At 46.1% G+C, this 20,771-nt stretch overlaps 1 protein-coding gene across 13 annotated transcripts in view; it reads left to right on the plus strand.

The window, feature by feature from the left end:
- MARCHF1 (membrane associated ring-CH-type finger 1) overlaps positions 1 to 20,771 on the plus strand; it is a 1,003,118-nt gene that overhangs the window by 891,677 nt on the left and 90,670 nt on the right. For 10 of the 13 annotated variants that reach the window (XM_070047277.1, XM_051831701.2, XM_051831697.2 and 7 more), the window contains 2 exons: positions 13,682 to 13,761; positions 14,031 to 14,795. In XM_070047277.1, coding sequence (XP_069903378.1) covers positions 13,682 to 13,761; positions 14,031 to 14,795 — 845 coding nt within the window. Of the gene's footprint in view, positions 1 to 13,458; positions 13,762 to 14,030; positions 14,796 to 20,771 lie in introns of those variants that run through there. The other 3 variants (XM_017350131.3, XM_070047279.1, XM_051831705.2) reach the window with 3 other exon arrangements.

Genomic DNA, 20,771 nt, shown 5'->3' on the forward strand with positions numbered 1-20,771 from the left:
GCAAGAGCTTCAGAGTCTTTCGAAACAATAATTAATTTTCAAAATCACAAGGCCCATTGGCTGTCATGCACATTGCCCCCAGAGCCCAGTCATAGCCTGGATGCCACAGAGACAAGTTGCCTTGTGTTGCCTATAAATGGATTCTCAGAAAACCTAATTTAAAATTACTGCCTTTAATTATACTGCTGATATAAATAACTTTGATAAAATTAGTGCAGCTGGCCTCCTGTTTGTTTTTCCCATTCAAATGCACTGTACAGTGTAATCATCTGAAATAAACATCCATTACCAAGAACGCCTACATATTATTCTGCACATCCAGCCAATTGTTATTTTCCGCTCCTCAACCCCATTTCAATCTTGCACCTATTAAAGGGATGAACAAATTACCAAGCTCTCATAATGTACCAGCTAACAAATTAAAGCAATACATCGCTACTGAATAGGGCCATGCATTGAAAAGACTTTAATTCATTTTTGTCTTCAATGACCATGTATTCTTTTTAAACAGACCATCCCAGCTTCAAAACAGTTAAAAGACAAATTCATCTCTACATAATATAATTGTATCTTTTCTTAAGTAGAAATCCACATCTTCAAAACAAAGCAGAAGGGGCAACTTTCATGTGATATGCTTTTTGATTCCAAAATCCAAGCAAGAGGTCTCAAGACTTACATAAAACTTTGGCTTCAGTTCATTTATTTTATTGCGGGGAGAACTGTCCCTTGTACTGAGAAGAGAACCCTTCCTGCTTTGTTCTCTGTGGTGTGATTGTCATCTCTATCTTTGCTGCAATCAGCACAGGATTTACCAAGGACAACTCAACTTGGTTTGGCTATTACCGAGCTAAATTCAATCCTACAATGCTATAATAGCCACTTGCTACATACAAGACACTATGAAGATTTCCAAAACGAGCTGACCTGTTTTCTTGATTTGGTTGTGAAGCAAAAAAGATTAACTGTGGAACACGGTGGCAGTTTGGAAATGGTTAGACAAGAACACAGATAAGACAAAATGCTGCAGCAAGATTAACACCATCAGAGAAGTCAAAAAAAGGGTTCTTGGAGAGTAAAGAAAAGCAGGTGTACATAAAGCTAGGAGAATTAACTGGGCCTTGAGGGGAATTCTGAGGCTATTCTCTTGCCATTTTCTCTAGAGATTAAAGGCATAGAAGCAGAAGTACAGGCATGTTTGGGACTAGCAAATGAGCCAGGCTTGGAGGAAACCCAGAAATTAAGTGGACTGTCTGAGTTCATAGCAGAAAAGTAGAAGGGATACAAAATTTAGAGGCCTTAAAATCCCAGACTGGTTTCTTTGTGTTTAGTTTATGAGTTGGTGAGTTACCATTGGAAGCCTTGGAGAGGGGAAAGGAAATGACCAAGCTTGTACTTTAGGAAGATGAATTTCCAACCCTGAAAGTGAAAGGCAGTGAGTACTCTGAGAACATAGTCCAATGTCTCAACAGTTAACTGAGTCCTGTTGAGGGCAGGATCAAGATTTTCAATTTGATTTTTTTTAATTTTTATTAAATTTTAAAAATCTATATAAAGCTAACAAATTTCATGTGTTTCATTTATAGTTTCAAGAACACAATAATATTTCCCACCCTCCCCTCCCTCTTTCCCTAGCTTCCCATGCCCCCGTCTTCCTTTCCTATTTTTCTTTTCATTTTTGCAATGCCATACTTTTAATTTGCTTTATAATACAAGCTGAACCCTCCACTAAGTAAAGCATTCAAGTAGTAAGTAGAAAAGCCACTCAGAACTTGGTCTTCTTTCAGTGGACTTTAGATTGGGCACCAGACCTGTAACTGAGGCAATCGAATGATGGGAATACAAATACAGGACATGCGAGACCAGCCAGGCTGGCGGGTACAGTGACAGCAGTTAACCAATTCACCCTCCACATACACAGCCCAAGCCCTGGCCTGTGGACCCATGAGCCCAGAATCTGCCAGTACAGCTCACCCTAGAGCTCCAGTGTGTGAGTTTATGTTCTCCGAGGCAGAACCTGGAAACAGGACTTGTGCAAGCAGTTTGTTCAGGCACTGTTCCCTAGGCAGCGGGAGTGACAGTGAACAGCAAGATGAAAAAAAAAAAAAAGAGAGAGAGAGAGAAGACAACGGGAGGATGTAGTACAAAGGTCACGGTTGTGACAGCAGGGCTTCATTTAGTAGGACCTCCAAGAAATCTAAAGAATGGCTCCAGGAATGACCACGAGGGACTGCGGTCTCCTGCACGTATCCTCTGGCTCGTGCCCTCTCAGTGGAAGGTTGCTTTGGCACAGCATCTCTTCACTTGGGGGTACACTTGTACACAGGCTGGCTTTCGTGAGTGCTTTTAGTGTCTAGTGGGCTCAGCTGAACTTGCCGTTGGCTTTTATGAAGTCCCCAAGGCAATTAACAAAGCCTTGGAATGGCTACAGTTGCACATCCTTATGATTGCCAACGGGCCTGGGCGTACAAACTGCAGAATCAATGTGTGGTTTTCCACGCACCCGGACCTCGTCCAACCCCAGGAGTGCAGAGCAACAGCGTTCAGGCTTTCTCACCGTCCTATTCACTGTCAGCAAAGGCTGCCTGGTCGCGTCTGACCACGAGTGAGCCAGCCTCCGGTGTGTCTGCTTCCTGGCACTGTTCCGAGTACCAACTGTCTCTCTCAATCTGGGTTCCTCTCAAAGCATTACCTGTGACAAGAATTTTGGTGCAGGTACTGCATTGTGAATCGCCAATAATGGAGTCAGGAGAATGAGAAAGGTGGAGGGAACGTTCACTGAAGGGTGAACTTTGAATTTAGCAACGGGGGCTTGCTTCAGATTGGACTCCTGAGAAATATGCAAACTGTCCTGGGATTTTCCAGCTGGAGAACGGATAAGGACGGATCACTCATCTGTAGGCTCTCCGTCCCGTCTTTTATTAAAGATTGCTCCTGGAGGGGTGAATTCCTTCCTAGGCAAGCTTATGCAGAGCCAAGTGGATTCTCGTGGGGTAAGGAATCGGAATTGGAAATTAAGTGACATTCACTTGAGGTGGGACATTGTCACCATGAGGTAGTTGTAGGCACTAACAAAGAACTGGCCGGGCGCCGCGGCTCACTAGGCTAATCCTTCGCCTGTGGCACCAGCACCCCAGGTTCTAGTCCTGGTCGGGGCGCCGGATTCTGTCCCGGTTGCCCCTCTTCCAGTCCAGCTCTCTGCTGTGGCCCAGGAGGGCAGTGGAGGATGGCCCAGGTGCTTGGGCCCTGCACCTGCATGGGAGATGAGGAGAAGTACCTGGCTCCTGGATTCAGATCAGCGCAGCTCCAGCCGTAGCAGTCATTTGGGGGGTGAACCAATGGAAGAAAGACCTTTCTCTCTGTCTCTCTCTCTCACTGTCTAACTCTGCCTGTCAAAAAAAAAAAAACTGTTCCCCAGAGCTGCAGCTGATGTGAGAACTGGATGGAGGGACGTGAGCCTGGCTGCCAGAGACGATGCCTTGGGCCTGTTTGTCCACGTAACACCTGGGATGCCTACATTACTCTAGGCAGCCTGCATACTGTGATGGGTCCAGGGAGACAGTACTTGCTCCCAGAATTAAGCTTTTGGTGTTTTTTTAAAAAATATTTTTCATCTACTTAAAAGGCAGAGAAAGAGAGAGAATCTTCCACCAACTGGTTCATTCTCCAAACACCTGAAAAATCTATGACTGGGCCAGGCCGAAGCTGGGAGCCCTGACCTGTGCCTGGGTCTCCCACTGGGTGTCAGGTCCCTAAGCACTGGAGCCAACACTGCTACCTCTCAGTGTGTATGTACATTGGAAGCAGCTGGGTCACAAACAGAGCAGCTACAGCTTGAACTGGCACTCTGAGATGCTAGCATCCCAGAATGAGCATGTAAGCGGGGGCTCCACAGCTCCCTCCCCACCCCAGGGCTAGTTCTGTTGTCTCCCAGGTCCCGGGTCCAGTCTATGCTATTATTTTGGATCTGGTCTGTATTAGCAGGAGCAGAGAGCATTTCTGTTGAAACCTGGGAAGTGATGTGAGCTGGTTTATTTTTCCTGATCTGTGATAACGAATAGCATACAAAAAAAAATGAAATGTATGAGTGAAATAGACATTTTGAGAATTGATTATTGTTTACAGCCCTTGTCTACACTGTTGAGGAACAGGGTTTTTTTCTGCTTACTATTTGTTGAATTCTTTACTTAGTGGAAGGTTAATCTTATGATTATCAAATAAATTGAAACTATGTCATTGTAAAAATTAAAGAGATAAGAAAGGAAGGAGGGAGGGTGGGAGTGTGGGCAGATGGAGAGGTTAGGGTGGGAAGGATCCCTATGCCCTAAATCTGTGTATATGAAATATATGAAATTTGTTTGCCTTATATAAATTAAAAAAAAAATCCAATTTCCTGCCATGTCTCTCTGCTGACCGTTGCATTGCTTTGTCAACTGCGCCTCAACAGGAAATGTATTCTGGCTGACCTTGGCCCCTGCGTGCCGGTGTCCCAGGCTTGTAGGGCCTCTGGGAGCAGACTGCATTTGTATCTTTAACTCTGCAACTTTTCTTTCTGACCTGCCTAAGGAACCCAGCATTGCCCCAAGCCACTTCCCCTAGTAGTATGAATTTCAGTAGTATGAATTTCCCTTTTCTTTTTTTTAAGATTTATTTCTTTGAAAATCAGAGTTATAGAAAGAGGGAGTGACAGAGAGAGAGAGGAAGAGAGACAGAGAGATCTTCCATCCATTGGTTCACTCCTCAAGTGGCCACAAAGGCCAGGCCCTAGCCAGGAGCCAGGAACTTCTTCTGGGTCTCCCAGTGTGGCAGGGGTCCAAGCATTTGGGCCATCTGTCGCTGCTTTTCCCAGACCATTACCAGAGAGCTGGATTGGAAGTGGAGCAGCCGGGACACTAACTGGCACCCATATGGGATGCTGGCATCATGGCCACAGCTTCACCCGCTATACCCCAACACGGGCCCCAGACTTTCCCTTTTGGAAAAGATACGCAGCTCCTTGTGGACCGTGGTGTGCCAAAAGGAACATTCGGCCGACTCTCCTGGCTCTCTCCTCTGCTCCCTGCTGCCTGGCCTGCGTCTTCCTGTGCACTAATTTTACCCCACAGGATCACACACTTGGCTGCAAGATCACTTTCCTCTGTGTATAGATTTAGTCATCATTCCGTACGGCAGATGTTCGCTGCTATGAGTTTCTTGGGAATCCCGCATGTCCTCAGCATGTAGTGGGCTGAATTTTGCAGAATATGGAAGGAAAATATATGATGTGAGAACTAGAAGTGCACTCTTTAGTCTCTTGTGCTCCCGTTACTGTTTATGTGGGAAACACTTGTGTTGTCTTTTTTCCAGAAACACCTCCGCTGCGACAGGTCAGAATGGAATCACATTCGGTCTTTCCGGATTTGTTTCCATCGCCTTCAATTTACTGAATGCACTGGGACAGGGGCCGCTGTGCAGAGTTCTGTCCTCCACGATTTCGCCAGACCTGGTGCCAAAGGGCTCCTGGCTGGTGGCCTCGGGGGCCAGCCCTCTGGTTACCGGCAGGCAAGGTCTTGCTGCCAACTTGTTTCTGCTTTATTGGCAAGGCAAGGCCCCAGGGCTGGATGGTCTTTTCAGTGGCTGTCTGTGATGAAGTCACTCCGATGACCCCTGGCCACCTCCTGGGGGAACAATTCCAGCTCTCTCGCACACACTCAGGAAAATACAAGAAAATGTCTGGAGTGCTCAGCGGGAGCATGAAGGAACACCGTCAGGTCGGTCTGCCTCCATCACGTGCACCCTCCTAAGCAGGTGCCGTCCTGGACACTACCGACCCTGGCCTGGAAGCTGACCTGAAAGGCACACGTTCTGTCCTTCCTTGGACATGCTCTCGGCTTTCCCCAGGGATCTGCTGGTGACTCCTCTACACACCCTGTCCCACACCCTTGCCCTGTCCTCACACCACATGAAACACAGGGTGGGCAAGTGCACGGTAGAGGAACAGGTGTTCGGGGAGAGCCTGCACCCCACACCAGAACACGTGGGCTCCCTTCCCTGCTGCACTGCTGACTCCAGCTTCCTTCTGATGCGCACCACAGCGGGCAGCAGACGGCAGCTCGGGCACCTGCTCCCTACTGCCCTCCTGGAGATATGCACTGAGGTCCGGGAGCCTGCTTTGCCTTCAGCCTGGCCCAGCCTCGGCTCTTGCAAGGCATTTGGAGAGTGAACCAGAGATGGAAGATGTCTCTGTGTTTTTTCTGCATTTCAAGTAAAATGAAAATAGTTAATTTTGTGAAATGGAGACGGAAGACAGTAGAATTTTACCCTTCATTCTCTCCCTGTCCTGCTCTGTGGCAGCAAGAGTGATGAGTAGAGTGCGCTGTCTTCCTAGACACCACAGATTTGCTTGGTTATTCTTTCTGGCTCCTATACTCCATGTCTTAGTAAAACTCTTCCCCAGAACTCCAAGGTCTCTTCCAGATATGTGAGTGAGATTTGGGAATTTAGAAAACATTTTTTTTTCTCTCTCTCTCAAAACACACACACACACACACACACACACACACAAAGCCTCATCAAGTTGTCAACATATTATTTCACTGAAGCCTCCAAAAAGTCTGATAAGAAATTCAAAACAGGGTAGCATCTCCTTTGACCTGAGCCAGCAGTTCTTAACTCTGGGTGCATATTAGCATCAGTGGGCGGCTTTTAAGACAGCTGATTCCTGAGTTTCATTCCTCAGAGATTCTAGAACCTCCTAGGCAAAGGGATTTATGAAAACTGCCCTAGTGATTCTAAGTTTTAGCCACATTTGAGAGGTACTGGTCAATGACTGCTACAGCTCTTCTCTCTGAACATGCGGGTGCTTTTGAGTCCTTGCGTGGGGAGGAAATGTGATTTACTGGGAGCGAATAATATTTTAGGGTTAGTGTCCAGGTCCACTCGTGGACACTCTGCAGTTTTGCTTTGTCCTCCAGCCCTTTCGTGCAGGGGTTTTTATTGTCGATATTTCACTGAAGGGAGAGTGGAATCGAAAGGGGGCAAGTAAGCCACAGCTGCACCAGGAACATCTACAAAGCTTGCCTTTCTTTCTTTTTTTTTTTTTTTACAGGCAGAGTGGACAGTGAGAGAGACAGACAGAGAGAAAGGTCTTCCTTTGCCGTTGGTTCACCCTCCAATGGCCATTGCGGCTGGTACGCTGCAGCCTGTGCACCACGCTGATCCAATGGCAGGAGCCAGGAGCCAGGTACTTCTCCTGGTCTCCCATGGGGTGCAGGGCCCAAGCACTTGGGCCATCCTCCACTGCACTCCCTGGCCACAGCAGAGAGCTGGCCTGGAAGAGGGGCTAGGTATCGCTTATTACACCACCAACATGATTCAATAATTATGTCTCCTGTCATTAATATTAGAGATTTTAAACATTATACAGATGTACAGCCTAAACTCAAAGGGATCTCCTGATCCCACTTTATGAAGACACCTTAGCTAATAGATGCATACAAGTCCAGATCGCTCCTGTGAAAATACAAATAGACACCAAGAAAGCACTGTTTACCCAGCTAGATCTGACTATGTACAATTTTAAAATCTGACTTTTCTCTGAAAAACACATCCTGTAGAGGCCAGTGTTGTGGCATAGTGGGTTGTGGGTTGTGGCACAGCGAGTTAGCTACCACCCAACACCAGCATCTCAAATAAGAGCTGGTTTGAGCCCCAGCTCCTTGCTAAGGTGCCTGGGGAAGCACTGGAAGATGGCCGAAGTGCTTGGGTCCCTGACACCCCAGTTGGAACCCGGATGGAGTTACAGGCGTCTGGCTCCAGCCTGGTCCAGTCCCAGCCATTCGGGGAATAAACCAGTGGCTAGAAGATCTCTCTCCCCTCCTTCTTTCTCTCTAACTCTGCCTTTCAAATAAATAAAATAAATCTATTTAAAAAATTAAAAATATGCATCTCCTGTAAATGCATGTATCTGTGTGTGCATGTGTGAAGTATGCCTTATTCTTTTTTAATAACTTATATGCTTTGTTATAAAAAATTAATAACTATTTGAGTTGTTTCCATTTTCTTTCTGTTACAAACAATGCTGTAATGAGCATTCTTATAAAATATGTATCTTGGGCAATTGCACAACTCTTTAAGAAAAATTAATTCCTTTGAGTAGAATTTCTGACTTAATGGCATAAGCATTTTCTCTTTTAATAGAGTAATTGGCCTCCAAATAAGTTGTTCCAATTTACAGATTCATCCACAATATATGGCAGTGGTTGGTTTCCTGACACAGCTCTTCTGATTGTCAATCTTTATGTTTTTATAGAAACAATCTTCTTTTAAAATTACTTAATATTTTTTTTTATTCTGAAGGCAAAGAGCCAGAGAGAAATAAAATCAGGGATAGCCCCTCTCTGCTGGTTCACACAACACATGCCCACAGCAGGCTGGCTGGGGCTTGGGTGCTGGCCCAGGCCAAACCTGAGGCCGAGAACTCAGTCTAGGTTTCCCAGATGGCAGAGACCCAAGGACGTGGGCCATCACTGCTCCTCCCAGGGCCTGCGTCAGCAGGAAGCTGGGGTCAGGAACTGGAGCTGGAACCCAGGGAGTCCAATGTGGGGGGCGAGTGACTTCACCAGGTCTTCACTGGGGTCAGTCTTTCTCAAATGTAGGAACTTGAAAGTGAAAGTGGTACCATTATTAACTGAATTTGTGATTATTTACTTACTGAAATTGAGTGTCATTGGCCATGTGTAATTCCTTTTCTGTGAACTACCTCTTTGCGTTTTACTAATTTTTCTAAAATATCAATCAGCTTTTCTTTCTTGGTTTGTGAGAGATTTCTGAAGGCTAGAGAAAGTTAGCCATTTACCTATCATATAAAAAATGTTATAAAATACGGCAATATTTGTGGCTTTGAGTTTCATCTGGGATAACGTTGGCATGTAAACGTATGTGTTTTCTTTTTATAAATTAGAAGATTTTATTTTTAAAATTATGCTTTTATCTTTTTGTAATCATGAGAAAGGAATTCTCTTCCACAATATTATAAATTCATTTAACAGTGTTTCCTTCTCATACTTCTATGGTTTGTTTCACTGTGTGATTTTTAACTTCATTGTTTTTAAATTCATCCACCTAAATGCTAGTGTAAACAGGAAGGCGTGGACTCCGCTTTATGCTTCTCCCTCAGTGGCTAGTCATTATTCCTAACACCGTTCATTTCCTGGCCTACCTTTCCCACTGATTTGGAACGCAGCTTTAGATGGACTGCAGACACTTTAGGATGTCATCTGTCTCCTTATTCCCAGAAGCCACCACAATACCACAATATCCCTTATGAAATAGACCTGTAAGTCATGGTCAGTAAGAAAATGAGTCAGGGGTGAAACAAGCCCGAGTTCGCTTTATCTCACTTGGGTTTCGTAACAAGAGTCAGCTGGTGGAATAAATCCCCATCTTAGTTTAGATGTCCTCTCAGTTGGGTGCAGGCAGTTTTCTTTTTTTCTTTTTTCTTTTTTTTGACAGGCAGAGTGGACAGTGAGAGAGAGAGACAGAGAGAAAGGTCTTCCTTTGCCCTTGGTTCACCCTCCAATGGCCCCGTGGCAGGCGTGCTGCTGCCAGCGCACCGCACTGATCTGAAGCCAGGAGCCAGGTGCTTTTCCTGGTCTCCCATGGGGTGCAGGGCCCAAGCACCTGGGCCATCCTCCACTGCACTCCCTGGCCACAGCAGAGAGCTGGCCTGGAAGAGGGGCAACCAGGACAGAATCCGGCGCCCCGACCGGGACTAGAACCCGGTGTGCCGGCGCCGCAAAGCAGAGGATTAGCCTAGTGAGCCGCGGCACCGGCTGGTAGTTTTCTTTACACTTGATCTTAGCCTAAAGGCTGAGAAGCCATGCGGGGAAGTTTTTTGTTTGTTTGTTTGTTTTCTTAAGGATTCAATCCTGAAGAGAATAGTAATGTACAGGAAAGCAAGATGGAGCAGGGGAACTTCCCAGGTTGTGCCGACGCATTGGGGTAACCTAGGCTTCATACACTTGGGACCTTTTGAGAATCCTGTATGTGAGCTCTGAACTGCCTCTTTGCAACGCACAGAAGCTAGGGCAAAAATCCACTATTCCGGTCCGAGGATTGTCCCCAAGCGTATTAACTCATGCTTCACTGCCAGGAAGTACCTGTGTGCAGTCAAGCAAGAGCGAGCGCAGGGAAGCACATGGACACCGGCACTGAAGTGGGGGCTGTCGGTGGGCTGGTAGACCCAGATGTGGGCAGAGGGCACAAATTTAGGGAAGCTCACCAGCAAAGCTGAGATGGAATAAGAGATATCTGCATGATCTTTATGAACAATGCGGAATGTTTTCTGCTCCCTTTGAGACAGTTAAGATCTAAGGATATAAACACTTCTTGATTCAGTGTCATACTGTACCAAAAATTCCTCCAAAAGAAAACTGTGTTCTTCTAATGCTCTATGTTATTATCAATGATAAGTCACTTCCATCGTAAAACATACGTTTGTTCAGAGACAGGAAATTATAAACTTTGTATTATTATGAAGATGTCGTCCCATATAGTTTCCCAGTCATCAGTATCCAACGTGGTTCACGTTCAGAAGAGCATCAGAGTAATTCGAGGATATTTTTGGGCTTCACTGTACAAGCAGCAGACCTCACAGATGGCCTTTCTCAGTGTCCATTTGCACAGAACTCCCCACCAGTCTCTACAGAGCTTCATGGAATGGGGGGTGCACAGTCCAACAACACTTCCTACTACTTAGTGATCAGAAATGCTTGTTAGTACAGAATTTGCCATATATTTGTTCAAAGGTGCACATTGAAGTAGTTTATCTGAAAAAACAGGGGGTTTTGATACAGATGTTGAAGGAGATCTTGAACAATGGACCAGTGCACAAAGATGCTGTACAGAAGTCGGTCTCTCTGGCATCAATCACTTCACAGGAGACCGCTATGGTCCCAAGTACACCCAACAGCTTGATAAGCCTTGATGATATGAGTGTACATGAATTAACATGTCTACTTTCTGTTTTTCACAAACTAGGGAAAATAACTTTTACAGTCTGTAGTCTTATGTCTCTGGCTTCTTGGGGATTTGATCATAATATCAACTTTCCTAAATATCAGCATTTGGCTTTGCACCATGTATTCATAAAAGAAACTTTGGGCAGACTGTAGTGAATTTTGTGTTAATACAGTAATATGTATGTAAAATCCTACTTCCTTGAATTTAGGTTGTTAAGCTCAAAGTAGAGGTACCAGTTGTCATGTGTAGTATTTTTAATCCTTTCATGCCCTACATCTGGGCATTTAAGGCTGGGCTTACTCCATGATGCCTTTTTTTTTTTTTTTTTTTTTTTTTTTGCCTGAAATAGTACTAAGAGGAACCACAAGATGGTAGCCTCAAGGAAACCGTGAGATTTGAAGTGCTTACTTTTTTGACCGGTTTCCGATAAAATGGTTTAATACTAAAAGAAAACAAAGATGATGTTTAAAGATTTTAAAATACACGGCATTCCTGGGCTGGTAGCAGAGCCAGCCCGGCGTGAATCAGAAGGCTGCAGATGGCTGTCGTGCTACGGGGCACGTGCAGAGTGCTACGCTTTGCCCTTTGCACTCTGTTTCCTCTCCCTTGACAGCTTCTGTTTGTCCATTAAGACTAGCTCAGGTGTTACCTTCTGTGTTAGTTTCCTGTGACCGGTGTCACAGATTACTGCAAACGTCTTGGCTTCAAGACAACATAAATGTATTATCTAACAGTTCTGGAGGACCCCGCTGGCTAAAGTCAAGAAGTCAGGATGGCTGCGTTCCTTCTAAAGGCCCTGGGAGGGAACCCGTTTCCTGGCCTTTCCACCTGCTACAGGCTGCTCCCGTGCCTTGGCTCAGGTTCAAAGCCATAGGTGCAGCATCTTCCCTGCTCTCTGACCCTAACTCGACTGCCTTCCTCTTGTAAGGATCTCTGTGGTTACACTGGGCCCACCAGGATTTTTCAGTATAATTTTCCCATCCCGAGATCCATAAGTCACTCACATCTCCAGTGCTCCCTTTGCCATGTACAGAAACAGTCCCAAGTTTGAGACCTTAGGATACGGACTTGTATATCCTGGAGGACATGATTCATTCCTCTTACTGTTCTCACTCTAAATCGTTCCTGACCCCTTCAGTTACCTTTCTCTGGATCCTGCACTCATCGGTGGGTATCTCTGGATGTAACCTTTTGGAACGGCTTTGAAATTTTCAGTTAATCTTCCTGCTTTAAGTATGAGATTCCTGATCATAAAGCTATTTCGTCTTTGCAGCCAGACAGGCTGAATCTGGACCCAGAATTGCCTTGGTTTCATCCTTTGTAAAAGAGGATACACGGCATTCTGATGGGCGAGACAACAAATGGTGGAGCCAAACTCCAGCTGCTGATCCCTACTCTGCTACGTAATAGTGTGGCAGGCGTTCGGTACAGCACACAAGACACCCCTGGGGAAGCCCTCATCCCGTATTAGAGTGCCTGGATTCAAGTCCTTGCTCAGATCCTGATACCAGTCTCCTGCTGGGAGGCAGTAGCTGATGGTTCAAGTACTTGGGTCCCTGCCACCATGTGGAGGACCTGGATGGAGTTCCTGGCTCCTGGCTTTGATCCAGCCTATCCCTGAATATTATGGAAGTATGGGGAGGGAACCAGCAGTTTGGGGAATCTCTTTGTTTGTCTCTCTGCCTTTCAAATAGAATTAAATACCATTTGTTAGTGAGAAGCTACCCCAATTCCTCAGTTTCTTTAGCTGTTACATAGAAATAATTACAGCATTTACCATGCATGGTTATTGTATTAGTGAGTATATGGAAATGGCTTAGAACAACTAAAAACTGTTCATTCTTGTAATTTTCCACTCAGGAAATTATTGTAATGATTAAAGAAACAGTAGGCAAATCCATAGCACAATGCCTGGCACACAGTACATTAACAATATGTTCTGGCTTTTGATTTATCATCTATATTAAACACAGCAGGTCAAAAAAAAGGCAAATGGAATGAGTAAAATATTGTGTTTTAAAGGTGGGAATTTAGTGAAACATACTCAACTTTGTGTTAGTAGTTGGCATTACTTCAGGATATCTTATTATCAAGCCCAATATAGTAGTAGGGTCAAAAATATAAAAGGTCAATAGTGGTATGATTGATAGATTTTATTAGTTTCAGTGATGACAATAATAGTGGTAACAACTTCAAGCTTTGGAATGTTATAAAATGTTTTCAAACATAGTACCTCATCAGGACTTCATGTTAACTCCAGGTGCTAGCTAGCGATCTAATTGCTATTTAAGATTCCCAGATTGTTATCAGCTCTGCTACATACAGCGATTTAGTCCTTTACCTCATAGGGTCTTCAAAACGTTGCTCCTTTGTGAGGCAAATTGGCTGTCCTCCCCCACGAAATGAGTACAGTAAGTAGAATCGGGACTTGTGGAATCATCTTCCTCTCTCATAAGTGAAGCAACATCAGAGTGGGACAGCATCTCAGCTGTTCCAAGTTCCTCAAATGAGTTTTACTTTTGCAAAACCAACCCTGCACTTCCTATATTCTGTGAGCTGCGTTATGAGCACCATGACCGGCAGCCACGCTTGTTGTAATTTTTTAAATATGTGGAAAAAGAGCAAGATATCGACCATGTATTACCTTAACCAAGATGCCAAATTATCTAACTTGTTTCTCCAGGCAAGCAGCCCAACCACAGGGACAGCTCCCAGAAGCCAGTCGAGGTTGTCTGTCTGTCCGTCTACTCAGGACATCTGCAGGTAAGTGCTGAGTGACTAACTCTATTCAGTTCATTGGAGACCAGCCTTTTGCATTTGTGTTTTATATGCCAAGAGTGTGTGGCCCTAGCTTCTGCCTTACATTTATATGGGCTTATTTTTTCCAAACCTTTTGTTCATTGTCTTCAGTTGATCTTTATTTGCCAACCTCTGGTCATGCTGTCATTTTCATCATTCTCTCTCTCTCTCTCTGTTTCTCCATGGCTTTCTCTCCATCCCCATGCCCCATCCTTTGCCTGCTGCTTGTCCAGATCTGCCATCTTGCATGACATGTCTGAAGATGCATTTGAGCACTGCACCCCTGTCATGGTGCTGAGCCCTGCTAGGAAGGAGTCTGGTAGGGAATCAGTCAAACAGAAGCCTAGGAGGAGAAGGAGAGCCTCTGAGAGATACGAGCATGCAGAAGAACACAGAAGAGGGAGAAGAAGTGATTTTAACCTGCAGATCTCAAGCCCCAGGTGGAGGGAGCTTTACACCGATGCGACGGATTCTTCTTCCAGCGATGAGAGTCACTGGATGCAGGCAAAAAGGAGAGCCCAGGTGAAGTTCCGACTGTCACGAAGAAGGAGGCGAACCAGTAACAAACCATGTGGAAACCTGGATGCCTCATCCTCTCCTCATCAAGTGGAGCTGGTTGACTTGGGATCCAAAAGTAAAAGACAACCAGAGCTGAGAGAATGCGAGAACTGCTCTTTAAATCTCCGGAGAGGCAAAGTTGTCAGGTACCAGGAATGCGGTCGTGCCCTGGCCGGGGGACCCTGTGAGATGAAGAGATCCTCACAGACCCACGAAGAGAGCAAAGGGAGATCCCTCCACAGAGACCTGCGGCTCTTGCCTGGTCTTAGGCGAAACGAAACAACCAAGAAAAGATGTCCAGAAACAGAGCCTAGTGCTGAAATACTGGCAGTGGCAGAAGGTGGCAAGTGTGTGGGTGACAGAGGGCTCCCGGTGCACCACTCTCTTCACAAGCCTCCTGCGACCGGTGATGATGGGGCTGGTAATTTAGAAGTGTGCAGGTCAGTCACTGTAGAGAAAGCCCCGTGTCCTCCTCTGAGTCAGGTGTGCGTGTGTCACCTACCCTCAACATGTCGCACTTATTCATGCTGCTGTTTGTCTGATTGGGTATGAGTGAGACGATGAGAAAAGGGGGCTACGAGAAGAACCGTGTGGAAGTATCGGTGGTTAGATTTCCCCTTCTCATCCTTTTCGCTGAGTAGTGATTCATCCCAGTATAAGGACTGGGAAGCTGGTTGAGTCTTGTACCCATTCTGGGGAAGACAGTAATAGCGGAGGAAATATTGTGCAACTGTGTGAAGCCTTCGACTGTGCAATGCAAATATGGTGAACTGTTAGTAACATCCTGACAGAGAGGGATTCAGGGCTTGGGTTCCTTAAGGTCAGATTTTTTTTGTGTCAGAAAAATGTCCTCTGGAGATGCCTCTAATTTGTTCTGCAGGTGTCTGACTCAGCAGGGTAATTTGGGACTGAGGGGACACAGACACAGGTCACGGACTTATCAGTGGGGTTGCTAAAGTCTTCGGGGAAGGAGACCACATTAACTTCCCTGATGATCACAGCCTGGAAAGACTCAACATGTAGCTGTTTTCATAGCTCTGGGGCTTCTGTCTGGCAGTTTTGACCCAACCCCATACATTTTCAGGTCAACTTCCTGATAAAAGTCACTATAGAAAAATCCATAATAGTCTGCATAAATGAAACAATTTTAAACACTTTTACATTTTAATAGTAAAGCCTATCATTTTAGTTGGTTTGGACCCTAGTTGGAGGCACATGGAGATGTTTTCTGCAATTCTTGGTTGGTTTGGTTTGTGTATAACAGTTGAAGCTGCTCTATAAAACATATGTGAATGTTTCATGTGAGACATCCGACTCGAAGAATGTGGTCCATGTCTGTTTATATTTGTTTCTCCAAAAGTTATATAAAGAATTATAAGGTAATCATTCACAAAATGCTCACTAACTTATTCATTCAAGCATCTACCATGTACTAGAACTCATGCTAGATATTGAAAACATCATAGTATATAAAAATTGGATAGTTGTGACATCTTGGAGTTTATCATCTCATGGACAGCACAAAGAACAATTTTTTCACAGTTAAAATATAATTACAATCGTAAGCATACATTCCCACAAGAACGAGGAAGCTTGCCCTATCTGGCAGGTCAGAGAGAGCTCTCAAAGGCAGACTAGGGATCAAAGGATGGTAGGAATCGCTCAAGGGAAGAAGCAGGGAAAACTGTCCAGGTAGAGGGGTCCCTAGCGGGAAGCCAGGAAAGGAGAAGGCGCTTGGCAAACCACAGAGCTGAGACCTTGCTCCTGTGGCCAGGGTGTCCCGAGGGTGGAGGAGGGGCAGAGAAGGTCCAGCCATGCGTGCGTGAGATGGAAAGGCGACTCGAAAGGGAAGTGCTCCATCTGGTCTGTAGATGAATGTCGGTCTCTCATAATCTCTTGAAGATGATTTATCTGTGGCTCTGCTGAAAACTTAGGGCATAGACAGAGAACAACCCATTTGTAACTATTGGTCCTTATTCCCTGACTCTCTGTTTCCAATGGAATTTGATAAAAGACCATCAAAGAAGATAGCTTTCGCCTTACGGTGACTGGAGAAGAAAGCAATGCTTGCAGATGAACTCACAGAGCCTGATTCTCCCAACTTGCAAGAGCGGAAGAGCAGCTCTGGAGAAGCAGTTTCGAACACGTGATATTTAACAGGCTTCTCTCAGTGAAAGTGAGAGCCTTTGGCCCATCAGTGTCGTTTGCTGCTGTAAATTATCATAAAAATGTACTGACTGAGGGCATGCTATGGCAGCACAGTAGACTAGATCCTGGGGGTAAAAGTAGCTAAAGACTTATTTTTTGTATTTTAAAATTATTTTTAGGCCAGTGCTGCGGCTCACTAGGCTGATCCTCCACCTTGCGGCGCCGGCACACCGGGTTCTAGTCCCGGTTAAGGCGCCGGATTCTGTCCCGGTTGCCCCTCTTCCAGGCCAGCTCTCTGCTGTGGCCCAGGAGTGCAGTGGAGGATGGCCCAAGTGCTTGGGCCCTGCACCCCATGGGAGACCAGGAGAAGCACCTGGTTCCTGCCATCGGATCAGCGCAGTGCGCCAGCCACAGCGCACCAGCCGCGGCAGCCACTGGAGGGTGAACCAACGGCAAAGGAAGACCTTTCTCTCTGTCTGTCTCTCTCACTGTCCACTCTGCATGTCAAAAAATAAAAAAAAAAAATTTATTATTTTTTATATGGCCTGTTAGCTAAGTGGGAAGGATTAGACATACCTACACCTGGAAAGACAAAAGTTAAAGTAGTACAGGGTGAATTAAGAAGGGAAATACTACAGAAGTGTGAAGGAGGAGCAGTTCCTGAACATTAGGTAATCCAGAAATCCCTTAAGAAGAGGTGGAACTGGGGCTGATAAAAGTAAAATGTATTTTTTAAAAATTTATGTATTTATTTATTTATTTGAAAGGCAGAGTTAGAGAGGGAGGGAGAGGTAGAGAGAGTAAGACAGAGAGATCTTCCATCTGCTGGTTCACTCCCCAAATAGCCACAACAGCCAGGGCTGGGCCAGGTAGAAGCCAGGAACCAGGAGCTTCATCCGGGTCTTCCACAAGGATGCAGGGGCCTGAAGACTTGGACCATCTTCTGCTGCTTTCCTAGGCTGTTATCAGGGAGCCGAATTGGAAGTGGAGCAGCTGGGACTTGAACCCAAGCCATATGGGATACCGGTGCTGTAGGTGGCAGCTTTACCCACTGTGCCACAGCACTGGCCCCAAGAAAAGTAACATTTAGATTGACAGAGATGCCTGAATGGCTCTCTAGTCATAAGGTGGGGGAAACACCTGTTAGCCCAGACAGGGATGAGGGACCAATGCTGTGCATTCAAGAACATCTTGTGAACTTGTAGGAGGACTAGGTTGAAAGATTTGCATAGATTTGTAACAGCTGAAAATTTTAAAAAGACTTTTTGTTGTTTGTTTATTTATTTGAGAGGCAAAGAGAGGTATCTTTCATCTGCTGTTTCACTCCCAAATGCTTCCACGGTCAGGGCCAGAGCCAGGAGCCAGGAATTCAATCCAGGTGTCCGTGTGAATTGCATGGATCCAACTTCTTGAGCCATTGGTACTTGCTACAGCCTAAGGTCCGCATTATCAGAAGGCTGGAGTTAGGAGGGAGGGCCAGGAATTGAACCTCAGGCAATCCAAGGTGAGAGGCAAGTGTCTTCAGTGGTAAGTTAAATGTCCACTCCCTAAAAAGACCTGTTGAATAATACATCATATGATACCAAGCAGTTGTGTCCCTGCCATCCATGTGGGAGACGTGAACGAAGGTCCTCGTTCTCGACTGACCTGGCCCAGCCCAGGCTGTTGCAGGCTTTTGGGAGTGAACCCTAGGACTGATGGTCTCTCTGGCACTCTCTGTTGCTCCCCTTTCCTTTCTTTTTTTAAAGGATTTATTTATTTATTTATTTATTTATTTATTTATTTGAAAGGCAGAGTTACAGAGAGGCAGAGGCAGGGAGAGAGGGAGAGAGAGAGTTCCATCTGCTGGTTGACTCTCCAGTTGGCAGCAATGGCTGGAGCAGAGCCAATCCAAAGCCAGGAGCCAGGAGTTTCTTCTGGGTCTCCCACGCACATGCAGGGGCCCAAGAAGTTAGGCCATCTTCTGCTGCTTTCCCAGGCCACAGCAGAGAGCTGGATGGGAAGTGGAGCAGCTGGGACTAGAATCAGCACCCATATGGGATGCCGGCACTGCACGTTGTGGCTCTACACGCTACACCACCACACCAGCGCCAACAAGTATTCTTTTAAGAAAAAAAGGAAAAGAGGAAAAAAATACAGAAAACAGGCTTGAAGGAGAGTCCCCATATAAGAGCAGTCAACAGTGTCCCTCAGGGTAGGTAGGGCGAGAAACCTAGGTTTGGGAGGAGCTGTGGGTGAATGTACCCTGTTGCGCATTAGACAGGACAGGAGGATGAGAAGAGTGAGGGAAGGGAGGAACAAATGTCACGTTGGCATTCCAGCAGGTGAACGGGAAGGGTCTTGGTGCTTGGATTTGGTGAGAGTATGAGACACATTAACCTTGGGACACGAAGGCTGAGAATGCGGATGTTACTGACAAATGCAGAGCAGGTCAAAGGACTTGAGGAAGACATGATGCGTCCAGGCAGGCGATTTGTGGTGGCAGTGACCTTCCAGGGTCAGCTGTCCAGCAGACCTGTTGTTGAAGCCCAGGAGAGCAGTCAGGGCCAGCCAGGTGTGTATAATTTTTCAGTCATCACTGGACAATATGCAGCCTGAGACCATGGCCTGTGTCTCGTTGCATAGGCTAACGCAATGTATGCACACAGGGCAATGCATCTGAATGTGGAAGATCTTCTCAAGGCCAGGGAGGATGTGAAGATCTGATAGCATTCTCAGGGATGCGACAGTGGGCCTGCAAGGTGAATTAAGTTTCTCCATGATTGCGTGTGTCAGAGAAAAGCCCTCCAGCATTCAGCTCCTGATCAGCAGGTCCCCTGTGCAGGGAGGAAGATGACTCAGGAGATGTGCAGCCTGGGAACTCACACACCCGCTGTTGCAGACAAGCATGGACAGGCACAGTCGCCGCCACAGCCACAAAGCAGAAGAGGCTCTGCAGCCCTTCCTCCTTTTCTGTTCCTGGTGCTTCTTTTAAAACAAACAAAATAAAACAAAAGCATGATTTGTTTCATTTATTTGAAAGGTAGAGTGACAGAAAAAGAGGGAGAGACAGAGGCAGAGAGAGAGAGAGAGAGAGAGGTCTTCCATCTGCTGGTTCATTCCCCAGATGGCTATAGTGGCCAAGGCTGGGCCTAGAGCCTGGAACTCCATTCTGGTGTCCTCTGGATGGCAGGGACCCAAGGACTTGGGCCATCTTGCACCTGCTCCCCCAGGTACATCAGCCGGGAGCTGGATGGAAAGCAGAGCAGCCGGGACTCAGACCAGTGCTCCGGTGTGGGGTGCCTGTGTTGCAGGCAGTGGCTCAACCCAGCATGGCACAATGCCAGCTCCCTGCTCCTAGCTTTTCCTCCCCACGTGGACAGCATATCCACTTTCACACCTTATCTCAACTTCATTAAAACAAGGTGTCTATATTAGCCCATGGTAACACAGAATTTCAATCACTATCCTATTATACCTACAGTTACGTGGAGTGGGAAAGTCTTTGCTTCTATTATAGAAAAATTAAAATAAAAAAGAAAACATGAATCAGATCATATTATTCCATCAATAAAACTTCTCATGGTCTCTAATTTGCCCTCAGTGGAAAGTTCAAAGACTTTTTTTTTATTATTTGAAAGGTAGAGTTACAGAGAGAGGGGGAGATCTTCCATCTGCTGGTTCACTCACCAAATGGCTACAATGGCCAGAGCCAGAAGCTTCATCTGGGTCTCCCACATGGGTGCAGGGTCCCAAGGACTTGGGCCATCCTCTGCTGCTCTCCCAGGTGCATTAACAGGGAGCTGGATCAGAAGTGGAGCAGCAGGGACTCGAACCAGCACCCATATGGGATGCTGGTGTTGCAGGCAGTGGTTTTACCACTGCACCACATCGTGGGCCCTTGCACAGTCTTTAATATGATTTTGAAGACCCGTCACAATCTGTCACTCTTACTGCTCTGGCTTCAGCACTATCTATCTATCTATCTATCTGACCGGTAGAGTTATAGACAGTGAGAGAGAGAGAGAGAGAGAGAGAGAGAAAGGTCTTCCTTCCATTGGTTCACCCCCCAAGTGGATGCTACAGTTGGCGCTGCGCCAATCTGAAGCCAGAAGCCAGGTTCTTCTCCTGGTCTCCCATGCGGGTGCAGGGCCCAAGCACTTGGGCCATCCTCCACTGCCTTCCCGGGCCACAGCAGAGAGCTGGCCTGGAAGAGGAGCAACCGGGACAGAACCGATGCCCCAACCGGGACTAGAACACAGAGTGCCGGTGCCGCAGGCAGAGGATTA

This window comes from Oryctolagus cuniculus, chromosome 8 (genome assembly GCF_964237555.1).
Source record: "Oryctolagus cuniculus chromosome 8, mOryCun1.1, whole genome shotgun sequence".
Lineage (NCBI taxonomy): Eukaryota > Metazoa > Chordata > Mammalia > Lagomorpha > Leporidae > Oryctolagus > Oryctolagus cuniculus.